This window comes from Urocampus carinirostris, chromosome 12, assembly GCF_059441175.1.
Source record: "Urocampus carinirostris isolate Australia breed hairy pipefish chromosome 12, RoL_Ucar_1.0, whole genome shotgun sequence".
NCBI lineage: Eukaryota > Metazoa > Chordata > Actinopteri > Syngnathiformes > Syngnathidae > Urocampus > Urocampus carinirostris.
Window position 1 is genome coordinate 7,494,661 of NC_142360.1, and position 16,594 is coordinate 7,511,254.

The window sequence follows — 16,594 nt, forward strand, 5'->3', positions numbered from 1 at the left end:
AAAAATAGAAGCAAACGCTAATAGAGAGGAGAGATGGGGGAGTCTGTACAAAGGTAAAAGCTAAGATATCAAAGTCAAATGTTATTGTTTGGTCTGTAATCCTTTCCAGTTTTTTCACATAAAAATGTATTTGTGTAGCACATTTCAGACAACAAATTGCAACTCAAAGTTCTGTATAAAAACATTCAATCTCCAGAAAATAAAACCCCCAGTTATCTGCCCCACCCAGCAACCCAGAATGGCAAATACACACGCACACACGCACACACGCACACACACACACACACAATAGTTAATGAAATAACATAAAGAAATAAACACAATTTAAATACAATTACATTACAGTAATGTGTAACTTGATAAAAAATTATAAAGTGTTTGAAATAATTATGAGATGTTGAACCAGAAGTGTAAATATGTAAAAATAAAACAATTAGGTTAATTTGATTCATCTTTATTGCTCTGGTTGTAATATACATATTCCAATGTATTTAAACTTAATTAATTAAAAGTGTTTAATAAACTAAAAAAGACTAATCTAAAAATCTAAAACAACAAAGCAATCCGTAAAATGTTTATTTTGTCTTAATGCCTTCAATTTTTTGTAACAGAATGTCCAGCAGATGTAAAAATAGGTTAAAAACTATTTTAATTATTTGTATTGCTGGGGCTGTCACTTATTTCAACACATTTTCAAAATGAATTGGTTAAAAATATAAGAATAGAATAGAATAGGCTGCATTCTCATTGACAATAAAGTAGTGTAATGTGCAGAGCAGCCAATTGTTTTTTGGGCTGTGTTGATGACTTTCCGTTCTCCTTACTTCTCACCATTTAACAATTCATTTTTGTCAGTAGGTTTGGTGGTCCACGCATTAAAATAGGTCAAATTAAATCTTTCACATTACGAATTCATTAAATATCTAAAAAAAGAATAGAATAGAATAGAATACTGTACACTTCATTGTCATTGATGAAAACCAAAGAATTCATTGTTTAGAACGATGTTAGACGTGGCACTCCATGGACAAACATGTAATTAAAAACTCTTAATAAAAAAAAGGTGGGGGGGGGGAATAATATTGAATAAATTCTGAGTGGATGGGCAAATTTCACAAGGCAGTGATTGTACATTGGCCTCAATTGTGAGTAAATGAATGCTTGAATGGTTTCAAAATAAAACAGTTTAGACTTTTGGAATAGAACATAACTGTAATCAAATTTACTGATAGTGGATATGGTGATATTTTACTTTTTATTTGATCCAAATGGCAATATACATAAATATAAGCGTTTATTTTTACGTCAGTATAGGAATCATGCTGAGAGGAATACTACAGAACTTTTCCAAGCAGGTGCGTAGAAATGTGGACGATGAAACACGCTCTGTGATTGGATCAGATATCCATCTTAAGGAACATCTGATTGGCCAAAGAGACGTTGACGCGAACGTTAAATATACATGTATGTGATGACGTCAATCTCCTTTCCGGGGGTATAAATCCTTGCGTCTCGCGCTTACTTTCAATGAAGTTGTAAGAAGAGAACGGAAATATCAAACCGGACGAGAAGGAATAATTTAATTCATTATTTTATTTTTTATACAACGCAGTTTTTAGTGTTTTCTCATTTGAAAGGGATCCCTGCGAGAAGAAAAGATGAAATACGTTATAGGAATTGGCGGGTGAGGTTTTACATTTTATCAAATATCACACACATCTTGCTAATATTTTTATTATTTTTCCTTTCTCCTCCCATTAATGTGTTTTGCTGTTATATTTTTTCGCCATGTATAAGTAAAAAACGTCTGAATTCAAGCCGGCGTCCTCTACGAAAAGAGCGCGATATTTCAAAAGTTACCGCGAGATTTTGTTGGGAAATGGAGGGAGATTCGAAATTGTAGTTCTCTCCAAAAGGTCGAAATGTCGGGGTTCTAATGCGTCTATCGTTTCAAATAGCAGGTATACGTTTATAGTAACGTATTTAAAACGTGTGGGTTGGTTATATGTTCAGGCACCTTCTTGATTTATTTTTACTACGCGTGATGACACAGTAGGTTGATTTCCACACATGGCGCTGTATTTACGTTTCCTCCCCCCCATTCACATTTCCTAGTTAACTATGATTAAAAACACTATTATTAAAGAAAAATATGTAATTGCTTTTTTTCCCCTCAATGGAATAAAGGAGATACGGGAAAATAAATAGTTATATTTTTGACAAAATTAATATTCAAATACAGTAATGTAATTGCGTTTACTTGTTGAGGTGTCTTAAAGTATAGTTTTGAGATGTTCCAATTTTTTTACAGTTTGGTCTAAGGTTGTGTTTATGGTACATTTCCCTCCAAATTTGGAGATGACTCACAAGGTAACGTTTAAAAACGTCCCGCTCAAATTTGACATTTATCGTTATTGTAATAAGTAGTCGTTATTTTATCCTTTAATTTGATACGCAATTCAGTCTTTCATTATTTCTATTGAATAAGTAATATTCATAATCTTCAGTTTGACATGGTTGAAATAGAATTGTCTTTATTTTCATTGATCGCAACGTAGTGTTGACAACGAGATTAGCATTGGAGAACTATGTAATAAGACTAAAGAAGATGTATGAAAAATATTAAGATAAGAACAATACACATGATAGTACTTGCAGACTGGCTCTGGGTGCAACTGAAAGCATTACAATGAAATGAGTGCAATGAAATCAGAAGCAACATTGTCCACAATAAGAAATAATAGGGGCGGCAGTAGCTCAGGAGGTAGAGCGCTCGTCTTGGGATCAAGGGATCCCAGTTCGAATCCCGGCTCGTCCGTGTTACATGTCGAAGTGTCCTTGGGTAAGACACTGAACCCCTGATACCCCCAATAAGCAGGTTAGCGCCTTAAATGGCTGCAAGGCCGCTATTGGGAAATGTGGAGCACATTGTAAACCGCTTTGGGAAGTCATTGACTTGAAAAGCGCTATATAAAAAAAAATGCAGATCAATACATGAATATAGATTTTCTTCTATTTTGCAGAGTCACTAATGGCGGCAAAACGACCTTGACAGATAAGTTGATCAAGGCGTTGCCCAACTGCTGTGTGGTGCACCAGGATGACTTTTTCAAGGTGAGTTTTGGCAATTGAAGGATGATGTCGGGTTGTGCGTTTCTTTAAGATAGCCGACGTGCAAACGATAAACTCATGACACATCATCCCATCCCACGAACATGCTAACATCTGCTCATCTTTGGAAGTTCTTCGCCCTATAAAAAAACACAGATTTTTCGAAGTAATACTGCACAGTAGACTCCAAGATACGACATGAATCTGTTCTGAGGTGGGGACCACAAAGTCATGATACCGCATCGCGGGGGCTTGAAACCGCTGATAATAAGCTAATTAAAACAAGAACATAGTATCTGGTGGGCATGACTTATGTTTCGTATGCATGTGACTGATCAAGTAACAACATTGACTATGGATCTACAGATAATATGAAATTTCATTTACCTTTAGTGTGACGTGACTTGAGCTGGTCGAGTGCAATTTCCGGTACATGTGCTCATGGAACGAGACTATGACTGCAGAATAAATGTAACGTACTTTAAAATTTCCACTTGCGAGGAATGTCGGGCCCTAAGAAGACTTTCTTGCCTAATTCGCCTCCTTATTTTTAATAACAGTTCTGACCGTCAATTGGTCACGGCCAAATTACTTAACAAGGGGTGCGATTTGTGTGCTTACATAGATTTCTTCATAATCACAAACTTCATCTCTATGGTTATCATTCTTTTTGCTTACTATAACTCCGGGCTCCAAAACAAATGAATACGGAACAAAGAATACAGTATTGTATCACTGAGAGAACATTTTCATGATGCAGTGACGCGAACCAATAGCTGACCAGCATCTTATATGACGTTGACCAGTAGGACACAGGAATCTTACAGACATAATTCGTCATACGCACAAACACTGCAAAGTTTAAATTACATCAGTTTTGGGGAAAATATTCTGTTATGGTCATTAGTAGGGGAAATTCCATTAATAGAGGCCCAAAACATCGTATCCCACATCTTGACATGAAAACACAAGGCAGGGTTGTCGTATCTTGGGGATCTACTGTACTCCATTCACCTAACCTCATCAACATACAGTGCAATGGTCAAAATTTGCTCCATCTCCTTTGACATAGTCTACCCTTTTCAAGTGTTTGGATGGCTGTGAGGTTGCAGCAATTTTTTATTGGTGACTGTTATTTCAGAAACCCGATCAGATACAAGTCGGGGAGGACGGCTTTAAACAATGGGATGGTAAGACATTACCTAAGACTGCCAGTCCCTTACGACCAATAACAGTCCTTTCATTTGGACAATCTAAAAACCATTACCTTTAATTCACATTTCACCAGTTTTTCATGTGCAATGTTTTTGTTTGTGTAATATTTGTCGCAGTGATCACAGCTCTGGATATGGAAGCCATGACCAACACCGTCAGAGGCTGGATGGAGAATCCAGTCAAGTTTGCTCGCTCGCACGGCGTCCCGTTGTCCTCCTCGGGCGTGGCCAATACTGATGAACGGATACACATTCTGGTTGTGGAGGGCTTCCTGCTCTACAATGACCCGTAAGTGCTTGGGGGTCTTAGTATTTTGTATAGTATTTGAATAGACTGGACGACACCATAGGTAGAGGTAAGATGGGGCCTAAAAACCTGACCTGGGCCCGTCGGTATCAAAGCCCGCCATCAGCCCGATCCCTGCCATTAAACTTGATTTGCAGGACCGAGCTCGAAGCAAACCCGAATTTTCACATTTTATTTCTGATGATCTAGGAGGTGAGGTTATTTATGATAACAAATTGAAGACTGTCTTTTGTAACCTGATCTAAATTAAACAAGACTTGTATAAACATTTACATCTTTTATATATTCGTGTCCACACAGGTTACATTAACCTTCAATTTTTCATTGTTGGCAGATATAAAAAAAAAAAAAAGTTGATTGGAAATTCTTAAGTCCGCCTGTCATTTCCACGGGTTAAATATGGGACTTTAAACCACAGCAAGAGTATGTCCTTAATAATCTAGTGCAGCATTTGAGAGAGAGAGACTAAATCAAATGTTGACCCCTTCAATTTTTTTCATCATCATTTTTACAAATATAGCCATCCGTCCATCTATTATCTGCACCGCTTATCCTCAGTAGGGTTGCGGGGGTGCTGGAGAACATCCCAGCTATCTTTGGGCAGTGGACAGGGGACATCCTGAACTAGTTGCCAGCCAATTGCAGGGCACACAGAGACAGACAACTCCCTCGCTCATTCACACCTTGAGACAATTTTGACCGACCAATTAACCTGACATGCATGTTTTTTGGAATGTGGGAGGAAACCCACGCAAGCACGGGAAGAACATGCAAACTCCACACAGGAGGTTCGATCTCATGACTGCAGAACTGTGCCGCACACACGCTAACCACTGTGCCGCCGTGCTGCCCCTTTACAAATATAAATTTATTTTAAAGGGAAAGCCTGACTTTAACATAATGATTTGAATTTTAGGCCCACCCTGGTCTGAAATTGGGGTCTGGCTTGGACTAAAGGTCTTACCTTTAACTATCGTTGGTTCTCTAGCTTTATTTTAGATATCACCAGTTAGATTTTTTTTTTTAATATATTTAAACTAAGGCCAGTGAGGCTTAATCCAAAATGGTAAAAGTATTATGATAATGTATGTATAAAAATGCTATATATAAAAAAAATTACTAATTAAAACAAGGCTATAATTTTAAAAGCTGGCTTCATTTTTCTGTGTGCACTTGCTATTTTTCGTATCATTCATTCATTTATTTTAAGTTCACGCAGTAAAAAAAACTAGCACTTACAACAACAGACTTCGTATATTATTTTGCTTTAATTAGTGTGCTTCTAAACAAGACGGTACATCAAGAGAGTTTTCAAAGCTTTAATAATAATAACTTTCATCCCAATCGGTGCCTGTGACAGGGAGCAACACGCGAGCAACACGCGAGCAACACAGTAAACGGGTCTGTTAAAAAAACATACCGTACTTGTAAAAATCACGGTAAACGGTCCTCATCTTCCTCCTTTGTACTGAAGCAATCGAAAAGCAACTTTGTCATATAGACGTCGTCCTACACTCTCATATTCCGCAACACGCTCGCAACACAGTAAACGGGTCTGGTAAAAAAAAACATACCGTACTTGTAAAAGTCACGGTAAACCGTCCTCATCTTTCTCCTTAGAACTGAAACCGTCAAAGTCATCTTCCTCAGTGTCGGAAAGAAACTTCGTCATATAGACGTCGTCCCGCGCTCCCTTATTCCAAAACACGCTGGCAACACGCTCGCTCCTTCTTTATCGGACTGCTCGATTGCTTTTAGCTTGAAAGCTGCGTCATGTGCCTTTCTTTTTGCGTTTTGCATGATTAGGGTATGTTAACGCTAAATTGTTCTAACCTCACATTGTTTATTTGCTGTTAATAGTGTCAATAAAATTGTTCAAACCATTTAATTTACTGTATGCACAAGCCAAGAAGTTGCAGTCTTCCTCGGCGCATATATTCCACCGGTCTAAATCTTACCTTGAGCTCATCTGTTGCCTCTGCAACAGATGAAGAGAGAAAAGAGAGAGAGAGTGTGTGCTTATCTGACCCAAGACCGATAAAAAAATAAATATACTTTCTTTTTTCTCCTAGCTCGCTATGTGTTTTCAGGGCCGGCAGAAATATCAGTTTTTATTTTTGCACAGAATACGTCTATAGCGAGAATTACTTAGAGGGGCCATGATTGGAGTCAAACGATCATTTTTAGGGCATCTTTCAGTGCGCATTTGGAGTGTGTGCTATAAAGATAAGCAATTCAAGTGAAAAGCCGTCCCGCTTTCAATACGAAGGCAACGATAAGCAACCAAGCGTACGCGATGTCCTGCTGTGCGTCAGCGTTGACAATCACATGATTTTGTGTGTGCCCACAGACAGCTGCTGGATGTTTTTGACAAGTGCTATTACATCGCCGTTCCCTACGAAGAATGCAAGAAAAGGAGAAGGTACATTTCCTCATGTTATACCTATACAAATTTAAGCTATTAAAATGCTTGGGAAATTTTTCTTCAGTACAAGACAATATACTGTGCCCGATCCTCCTGGTCTGTTTGAGGGCCATGTTTGGCCTATGTATCTCAAGCATCGGCGAGAGATGGAAGAGAGCGGCTTGGATATCGGTAAACATTGCATTATATATTATATACATAGTAGACAAATGGGATACGCCATAGATCTCCTCCTAAGTGGGGATTGGATAGTAAAAGAGAGAGAAACCTATGGTAATGCCTTTTGAACCCCAGGTACTCCAGATAAAAGCATTGATTAATGAAATATTATGAAATGCTATTTATATGTAATATAGATGCTTGTGATTAAAAATCTTTATAATCGTAGAAGAAAAATGAATGTCATTGTTTTGTATGACGTGACTTGGGCTGGTACAGTGGAGTAGCGGGGGGATGCAGGGTGAGGTTTTTGATCAACTGATTTTAAAACTCGCGAGAATCGTCATGCCCTTAGAACGGGGGTTTCAAACACATTTGAGCTCAGGGGCCATATGCTAGGAAAAAACGTACTGGGGGTAGACCGGTACATTAAAGAGCAAGGAACAAAGGGAGAAAAAGAATAATGGAGGGTGAGTTAAGAAAAAAAATAAATAAAAGGAAAAAAGACAATCAGAAGGAGACAATGACCGATAGAAAGACAAGGAAGATATAAAGGGAGAGAACAAATGAGAAATAAAGCTCTTGCTTTTTGTGTGCATGCTTTCTAAGTATTTTGTGATAATCTCAGGTTTTGTTTCCCTGGTTATCATGCTTTTGGTTCTACCTTTTAGCATCACTGCAAGCCTTGGAAACCATTGAAAATAAACACCATTTAATAAAATACAGTATTGCGTTTCCTCCCACATTCCAAAGACATGCATTTCAGGTGAATTGGCCGGTCCAAATTGTCCCTAGGTGTGACTGAGCGAGTGAGTTGTCTGTCCCCGTGTGCCCTGCGATTGGCTGGCAACCAGTTCAGGGTGTCCCCTGCCCACTGCCCGATGATTGCTGGGATGGGCTCCAGCACTCCCGCGACCCTACTGAGGATAAGCGGTGCAGCTGATGAGATGAGATGAGATGAGACTCTGAAATGAATGAAGAGAGAGGCGTTGTTGGCTGGAGTATAGCCACGAGCAAATCCCCATTTAAAATGCCAAACCAATAGCAGACCAGCATTTTATGACTTTTATATTCAAGTATACCATAGAATGATGTTGGGCACGCAAAATAATTAGTTGTTGATGTCATAAAGGGGGGAAATGCCATAAAGAGGGACCAAAAAAACCCCGTTTAGTGGGACAACATATCCCTGGGGTCTACTGTATTATTGTTTTGACTGATTTTTTCACTTTTATTGAATGGATTTCCTTTTTCTACAGAGTACCTGGACGGCTTGAAAAGCAAAGACGAACTCTTCAACCAAGTGTATGATGACATTCAGAACAAGCTTCTTAATCGTTTATAGGTAAGACTCCTTGTTACAGAAGTTTTCCTAAAGAAGTAAAAATGTGTCTAAAAGTCTGTTTTTCCTTTCTTACAGCACCAAGATCGCACTCCTGTGCTATAAGACGACTTGTAAATAGCTCCAAGCAATCTTTTTTTTTTCTAAGCCAATGTCTTTGTTTTTGTTTTTTGTAAATATGATGCATTCATTTTAACTTATCTGTGTTTTTGTTTTGTATTTTGACAAAGTGATTGTTGTACTGACTTCATTTTATTCACACTGGAACTTTTGCAGGGCGTTCAAATTCTTTTACAAGCAATAAACATGGAGTCATGATTTGAGAAGGAAATTAATCCACTGATTCATCTTCTTTATTTATTTTTTTATTAAAGAATAAATCAATAGAAAGAAGTTGAACCCCCCGCGACCCTACTGAGGATAAGCGGTACGGCTAATGAGATGAGATGAGAAGTTGTTTCATTTTACATTGCTGCTTTTGCATCATTTAGAACCATAGCATTACGATGCTATTACAGACTCTCCCCTACTTACGACCGACCATTCGACTTACGGTACACGGTAGATGAACATTTTTTTCGGAATGTCGAAACATATGCAGACATTGCTGTAAGTTAGATTTTGTATTGTGTGCACCTTTTTCAGAGTTCAGGACATTACTGTGGTGCTTCTCTCTGCCACTACCGGCGTGTGGCACTGTGAGAGGTCACCCAGCAGCCACGCTGAAGAAATCTGGCTTCTACTTCCTAGTTCGTGTGTAAACATTCTATACTGTCTACAGTGGGACCTCGCTACTTTGCGGTTCCACGTTCGCGGGTTCAGAGCTTCGCGGGTCTAAAAAATAATAAAATATATATATATATATATATTTTTTTTTTAACCATTTTTGAAGGGGCGTCGCTACTTCGCAGATTTTCACTTTTCGCGGGTGGTTTTGGTCCCCATTAACCGCGATAACCGAGGGATTGCTATGCTATCTCCAGCACGCTAAGAACTTAGACATTTTTATTGTTTAATATCTCGTGCATCCTTTCAATATGGTTGGTGTAAAGTGTACAGAAGAGGAGAGCAGTTTCTTTTGAAAAGAAAGGAAAAAGAAAGCTTGACGCGGTTTAGAAAATGGTTGGATCGCTTTTTTTAGCCACTTTTTACCACAGTGGAGGCCTTATTCTTGAAGCGCTTCTTCTGAAAGAAAGTTCAACTCAACTTTATCCTTATAGAGCATATTATTTTATGAAATGTTTATTTTTTTAGTAGAAAACAATGCAGGTTACTTATAAGCCTTAAACATACAAAATATACCAGTGAAGCAGCGTCTGTATTTCACGACCGCACACAGTAATTTCAAATTTGGTCAAAATGTTGTATACACTGACTCCACCTTAGGGCTGCACGATTGACTGAAATCTAATGATATCGCGATGTGACCTAGTGCAATTGTGTAATCGCGAAACACTGCTGTTTGAGCCTTGTGTGAGGAAGAAAACAACAAAGCTTACCAGAAGAGGGCGCTGTTTTTTTAAGTTTCAAATGTGTCAATGTGATTATGGTTTCCATAGTGCAGTGGCTAGCAAATTATCCCAACATGTTCCCGGATCGAGACCGGTTTAATACGTTTTGGTTGGAGAGGTATGGGTGCCATCAGGCTGTACTTGTCCAAGACACACCACAGGAAATAGTACCCCAACGACCCGTGTGGTAAGGGATCCAACCAACCAACACGATTAACCCTTGCATTGTCTTCATTTGAGGGACCATTTTTGTACTTTTTTCCAGCTTATATGGAAATGTGAATAAAACATTAATTTTTCTGACCGATCTCGGAAGTTATAACATTTAAAGTTAAGTAAAATGTAATTTGTGGTGATTTTTAACAACACAATGGCGAGCAATTTTGACCCGAGCACAACAAGAAGGTTAAATACAAAAAAAAAACTATTATAGATAATGCATTTTTCTTTTAAAATAGAATATCGTGTCATAACTGCAATACTGGTCTGAAAATTCTCAATTAGGTTTTTGTCAAAGTGTGCATCCCTACTCTACAACAGTTTTGCTTTGTCCCCTCTACAGTATTATCCCAAGTATACCACATCAAAAATTGTTTTGTACGTTCAAAAACCGCTATCATTTGAACTTTGCGTTGTTCTTTGATGGGGCTTATCTGCTATGGGTTGATGTCATAAAATGCTGGACTGCCATTGGTTTGCGTCACAGCATCATTAAAACGCTGATCTGCTATTGGCTGTATTATTTCCCATGATGATTTTCTCTGTTCAGTTTAGAATGCTTCGCAAAGACTGGGATACAATACTATAATGTATTTTTCTACTGTTTTCACTATGGGTCAGAGGCAGTGTTGAGAAAGGGAGAAGCAAAAGCATGATAACCATGGAAACGAAGATTGAGATTATCAAGGCATATAAAGAAGGCACACGCATCGATACCCTGCCTAGGAATATGATCAGGAAAATTCTTACGAAAAAGGAAGCGAACAAAGAAACAGTCTTCAAGTCTTCTTTATTCCCTGCTTCATGTCAAATTTACTTTGCAATCCCAACCTCAGAACAGATTAGTTTCATATACTGAGGTTGTACTATAAAGTGATATACAAGTAGGTGTTCTATTTCTCTCATTGTAAGGGATCTAAGGCCATTCCCAATTACAGCTTACCTTAAAAAGCTTGTGGAAATTAAATTGTAGATTTTTTCCATCACTACGTATTCACTTCTGGTATGTTTTTAAAGCTGCTCTCTTTAAAGCCTGGATCAATCCTTTTAATCCTGCCCATTTGTCCGAAATACCGCCCTGGAGTACCATAAGATTTAGCATATTGGCCAGCACGTGAAGTTATAAAGCATGTGTCACTAAAACTGGGTTGCTATCACTTCAGGTTTCCCCCTAACTTATTTTAAACATTTGACACCAGAGGCCTTAAACTAAATTTACCTAGATACTGTAGTTAGGGTCTCGGTAAGGTTGCGTCGCATTAGGTTTTCCACAAGAAAGAGCATCACCATCACATTTTCCAGTCCATTCTGCTTTCTGAAGTTTGTTTTATTACTTTTTTAATTCAGACAGATTATGTTTTTTTTTTGACAGTCTGTTTCCTTAAAAACCATATTTGTGATTAAATACTATCATTTTTGAGTACTGTGAGGTTTTTTCTTTCCTGCGTTTGGGTCTACAGGCAAAATCGCAACAGAACCCCCCCAGTAAATATAGTAGGTACCGTTAATGTGTAATTTGTGTGCATATGATTAAATATTATTATGAATGTATATACATGTAAAAAAAACGACATTTAACGTATCTTTAGTTTGACATGACTCGAGCTGGTAAGTTGGAGTTAGTGGGTGACTGCAGCAGAGGGAGTAGATGGCGGATTATGATGGAAAACGTTTTAAATTATTTAACTTGCGAGGATTGTCTTGCCCTCATCATTACTTTAATCGCCTCCTTAATTTAAATATAAATTAATTGGTTACAGCCCTGCAACTTAGCAACGGTAAGGATTCGTGTGCCCCCTTTATAGTGCTTAATAATTGTAAGCCTTTGCTTTTGCTTCACCCTTTAGCATCATTGCAGGTTTTGAGACCCATAGCGAATACATATTGTTCAATAAATACAGTATTGCATCACACTAACTTGAAAAATGTGTATGAAGCGCTCAATATATTTAACTGAGAGTGAGGCCTTTTCATAATGGTGTGAGGCATACTACTGTAATGGCCAACCGTCATTTTATATGACATTGACCAATAGCAGACAGGCATCTTAGAGAAGTAACTGGTCATATGCACAAACACTGAAATCATTCCACACTCAAATTGATTAACTAAACCCCAAATCATTGACTAACAGCGGGAATTTATTGACCCTTTGCATACACTTGACCTAACTGCGTGACGACACCATGACGGACGGCAGTAAACCGTAGTAAACAGTGGGCAAGGCCAGTAAACAGTTGACAACACCACCAAAAAAAAAAGATATACTGTTCAACACCATTGGCAATGAATAGTCATATGAATATAGTGCAGCTGTCGGTTGAGGTGGCTCACCTTGTCGGAAAGCAAAAACAGCGCTATTTAGAGTAATTGAGGATCGACCCATACCTTCATCCTCCTGACTTATTTACAGATCTAACCAAATTGTCCTGACTTCAGTCCATACGATCTGTACCACTATATTGAAAATGGAGTGTCCCCATACACCAGTGCTGATCTAATGGCTTATAAAAGTCTGGATGCTTACCCGTTCTTCCTAGCTCGAAACTGTTGTGCCGAAAAATGCACCCCTGCTGCGAAATGGCCCTCCTCGCACAAACCTTACTAAAACGAATTCGTATCTAAATTTTGGGGAAATGTAAATAGAACAGTAAAGCACGGGTCATTTGCACCTAGTTTAGAAATCACTTTTGAGCATGTTGAAAATATTTGTTTTGGTGAAATGACAATTGTCTTCTGATTGTCAGTCTCTCAATTTAGCTATAGATAATATGCCAGTTCAGTTCGGCGGAATAAGCTTCATGTGGTAGAGCATAAACAGTTGTCAATACACGTGATATTAGAAAGATTACTGTTTTGAATCGCTGGTCAATCGCAATAAAAGCAGCTCATTTACGTAGTAAGAAATGGCAACAGTAGGACACTAGCATAGCTAGTTAGCACTAGTTAACTTATTTCACATGACTCAAACTTAATTAACATAACACTCCACCGCGGCTGCATCGGCTCGCTACAAGGTGTATCGACATTTCGTTCTTACAAAGAATGACAATACAAAGGAAATTATTATTATTATTATTAAATACATCAAACGTACCTTATGAAAAAATTCTGGAATACTTGAGGGCTGCCGGTGTAGTGCCTCTGCACTCTTCATTTATTGCACACGAACACCGCCGTCTTCTGTCTTCGTCAAAAAAGGATGACATTCCAAATTGGGCTTAGAACCTTGCTGGTTAGCACGGCCCACCGCACAGCAATAAATAACTACAGTAAAAAGTTGTGGCTAAAGTCTTTTGTTGTGGTTATTGATATTTGGTTCAACTCAAATGCTCAATTAAGTGCGGTTTGCTAAGGTGCTTCTTGCCGTCCATCATGGCTCTCATTCTGCCAGCGAAGGCAACATGACGTCACGTGCATGAGGTTAATGTACAAAGGAAATTATTATTATTATTATTATTATTAATACAAACATTTTTACACTTGAGGTAAAGTATCTGCAATCGGATGTTTCGGAGATGCCATTGAGTTAATAGGGCGCAATTTCCCTCGGCTTACGTCATGGTATTCCGATCAATTTTCCCCAAGTACATGTCACGTCTGTGTTCCTCGCGGCCGCTGATCGTGGAAAGCGAATCCCTGACATCAATTGTGGCTTTGCGCAATGTGACACGTGCGTGTCTTGTGGAAACAAAGTGACGAGGGGGATTGTTGTGACGCCTTGACGGGTGGACGTGGTCGGAAAATACGGAGCTGACTTTGCTTCCCGGTGCTAAATGTGACGGCAGTGTGACTGGAGGGGGGAACTTGTGGAGAAATACACACTCACATATAAAACCTCCCCATCGAGTCGACCCAAACGAGGTAAAGGTCATCTCAGTTGCAGGCCATGCACGACAGTCATCCTCCCGGGGTTTCTGTGAATAGGACGGAGGCAGGGAAGTTAATGCGGACACAATGACTAGATTACGTACGTGGAAAACAAAATCCAGTCGAGAGGTTTTCCCTCGACAGGCTTTGACCTCATGACAATATAGTGAGGATGAAAAAAATCATAGAACTGAGGAATCTGTCGAGACTCTAACCATTAAAAGAAAATAAGACGGAAATCAGTGATGTTCAGTTGTGCGTGGTGAGTGCTAATGAAGGACAAAGCAAGCTTTATTTGTCTGAGCTGCTAACACCAACGACAGCGGCTAGCCATAGCCTGCCGCCAAGTGGTTAACATGAGTGGCTAGAGAAAGAAACAGTGGGAAAATCTGGAAGACACCTAAAGTTAAGTCACATTTATTTGTATAGCCCAGATCACAAGATGTCTCAAAGGATTGCACAGGTTACAATGACACCATCCCCTGATCTGAACCAACATGCGGGCAAGGAAAAACTCAAAACCTCAGCACGAGGAAAATGAGAAAACTTGAGAAGGGGCCTCGCAAGTGGTAATCCCCCTTCCAGGATGACCAGGGTGCAATAGATTTTGCATTAGGTAACAGTACACAAAACATACTGAACATCCATAAAACATAGGTAATATGTAGAAATTTGTCCAAAAAGTCCATGACAGTAACGACACAGCTTCTCATCTCTGCCAGCTGGTTGATTCAGACGTCGACATGCTTCAGGTCCAGACATCGGTCCTTCTCCTGCATATCACCCAGGCAGTCGGAAAGGACAGGACAAGAAAAATATGAGGTCGGCATCAATCATAAGCTTTAGAATAGAGGTGGGTCTTAGGTCTGGATTGAAAAACTTCTACTGAAGTTGCAGATCTTATCTCCGGAGCCAGATGGAGAATGCAGACTTCTTCTTGGCTCTTGGAGTCACTAGGAGACCGGCATTTTCAGAGTGGAGGAACATAGGGGGATATCAAATCGGAGAGATAAGAGGGCGCAAGTCCATGAGGACGTTTGTGAGTTAGTAGGAGAACCTTAAAGTCACATCTTAAGCGGACTGGGAGCCAGTGCAAATTAGCTAATATAGGAGTAATATGCTCAAACTTCCTTGTCTTACTCGAAAGTCTCGCTGCCGCATTTTGAACAAGCTGCAAACTTTTGATGCTAGACATTGGGAGACCAGAAAGCAATACATTAAAGTTATCAAGCCAAGAAGTAATAGACGCGTGAATTATAATCTCAGCACCTGAATCATAGGACCCTGTAACCATCATCTGTGGAAAGCAAGTGACACTAGAGGGCGAACAAGGAGCAGATAACCATAAGGGCTACGGTCAAAGCGTAGCCTGGAGCCAAGTGGCGAACATTGTGTCTAGAGAAGGAAACAGTGAAAAAAAACCCCTCCAGATTCCTGAATCATGGGAAATGGCGCCGTTCAGCTGTGCCTTATGCTTTGGAAAATTCGGTACATGCTAACAATTGATTTGAATCTTTATTACCAATATGGAAATCAGTTCAGGGTGTCCCTCGCCCACTGCCCGAAGAAAGCTGGGATGGGCTCCAGTACCCCCGCGACCCTACTGAGGATAAGCGGTGCAGATAATGAATGAATGAATGAATGAATGTCATTTTCCTGTCTCGGTAGCTATGACACCACTAAACAATGATTACTGTATCAAAGAAGCATTTCATTGTAATGATGTATTTCAATTTTTTTTACCGTATATTACGGCCGTTGGATTATAAGACCCACCTGCGGATTCCTGGCAGATTTTTACTTTTCAGGGGCACCTTATATTCTGCAAAATACGGTACATTTAATTTCCGTTCGGACGTGTCACTCTTCTCATATTTCAAGTTAAGGGGCCAATCATTGTTGGCATCAAAGACATCCCGGGAAGTAAGGACAAGACGAGAAGACTTAATGCTCATGTGAGAATCTTGTGATGGGACCTTTCCACGCACTCGCCTCGTTGACACTCATTTATATTTACAAATTGTTTCGAGGTTCAGAGTGCTCGTTAAATTTAGACGTGTCTTTGTTTGAGGGAAAGTCCCTAGGGCTTTTACATTCTCTCCTATCCACTCATAGGCCTAAATCAATTGAGACAAATTCCAGCTTGACTTCCACCAATGAAGGGAAGGAATGAGTGGAACTGCTCATGAATGTAAAACACAATTGGACAAACCCTCAGCAATTGTGAGAGTTGGAGCTGGGCTCTGCCACTTGTTAGCATGTAGCTGTGAGCAATAAGGAGTTGCCTTCAGGGACTGTCTAAAAATCACTGCAACAGTCATTTTACTGTGCAATACATTTTTGAATGGCCCATTCAATTTGAATAATTAATAGATCCGACAGGGAGCTCTAAGCCACGCCCACCAAGATTAGGGTATCCATGTATCACACACCGAG

At 39.4% G+C, this 16,594-nt stretch overlaps 2 protein-coding genes across 2 annotated transcripts in view; one reads left to right on the forward strand and one right to left on the reverse strand.

Annotated features, from left to right (window-relative positions):
* Positions 1-1,471: 1,471 nt before the first annotated feature.
* Positions 1,472-8,893, forward strand: mibp (muscle-specific beta 1 integrin binding protein). The gene is made up of 8 exons (XM_088349609.1): positions 1,472-1,684; positions 3,024-3,114; positions 4,253-4,301; positions 4,443-4,614; positions 6,983-7,054; positions 7,122-7,228; positions 8,476-8,561; positions 8,637-8,893. Exons 1-7 carry the CDS (start codon positions 1,659-1,661, stop codon positions 8,559-8,561), a joined length of 603 nt encoding a protein of 200 aa, XP_088205735.1. The 5' UTR covers positions 1,472-1,658; the 3' UTR covers positions 8,637-8,893.
* Positions 8,894-14,132: 5,239 nt separating this feature from the next.
* LOC148354796 (uncharacterized) overlaps positions 14,133-16,594 on the reverse strand; it is an 85,706-nt gene continuing 83,244 nt past the window's right edge. Inside the window, exon 6 of the mRNA XM_088349856.1 lies at positions 14,133-14,205. The gene's annotated coding sequence lies outside the window, so the exon portion shown is untranslated. The remainder of the gene's footprint in view (positions 14,206-16,594) is intronic.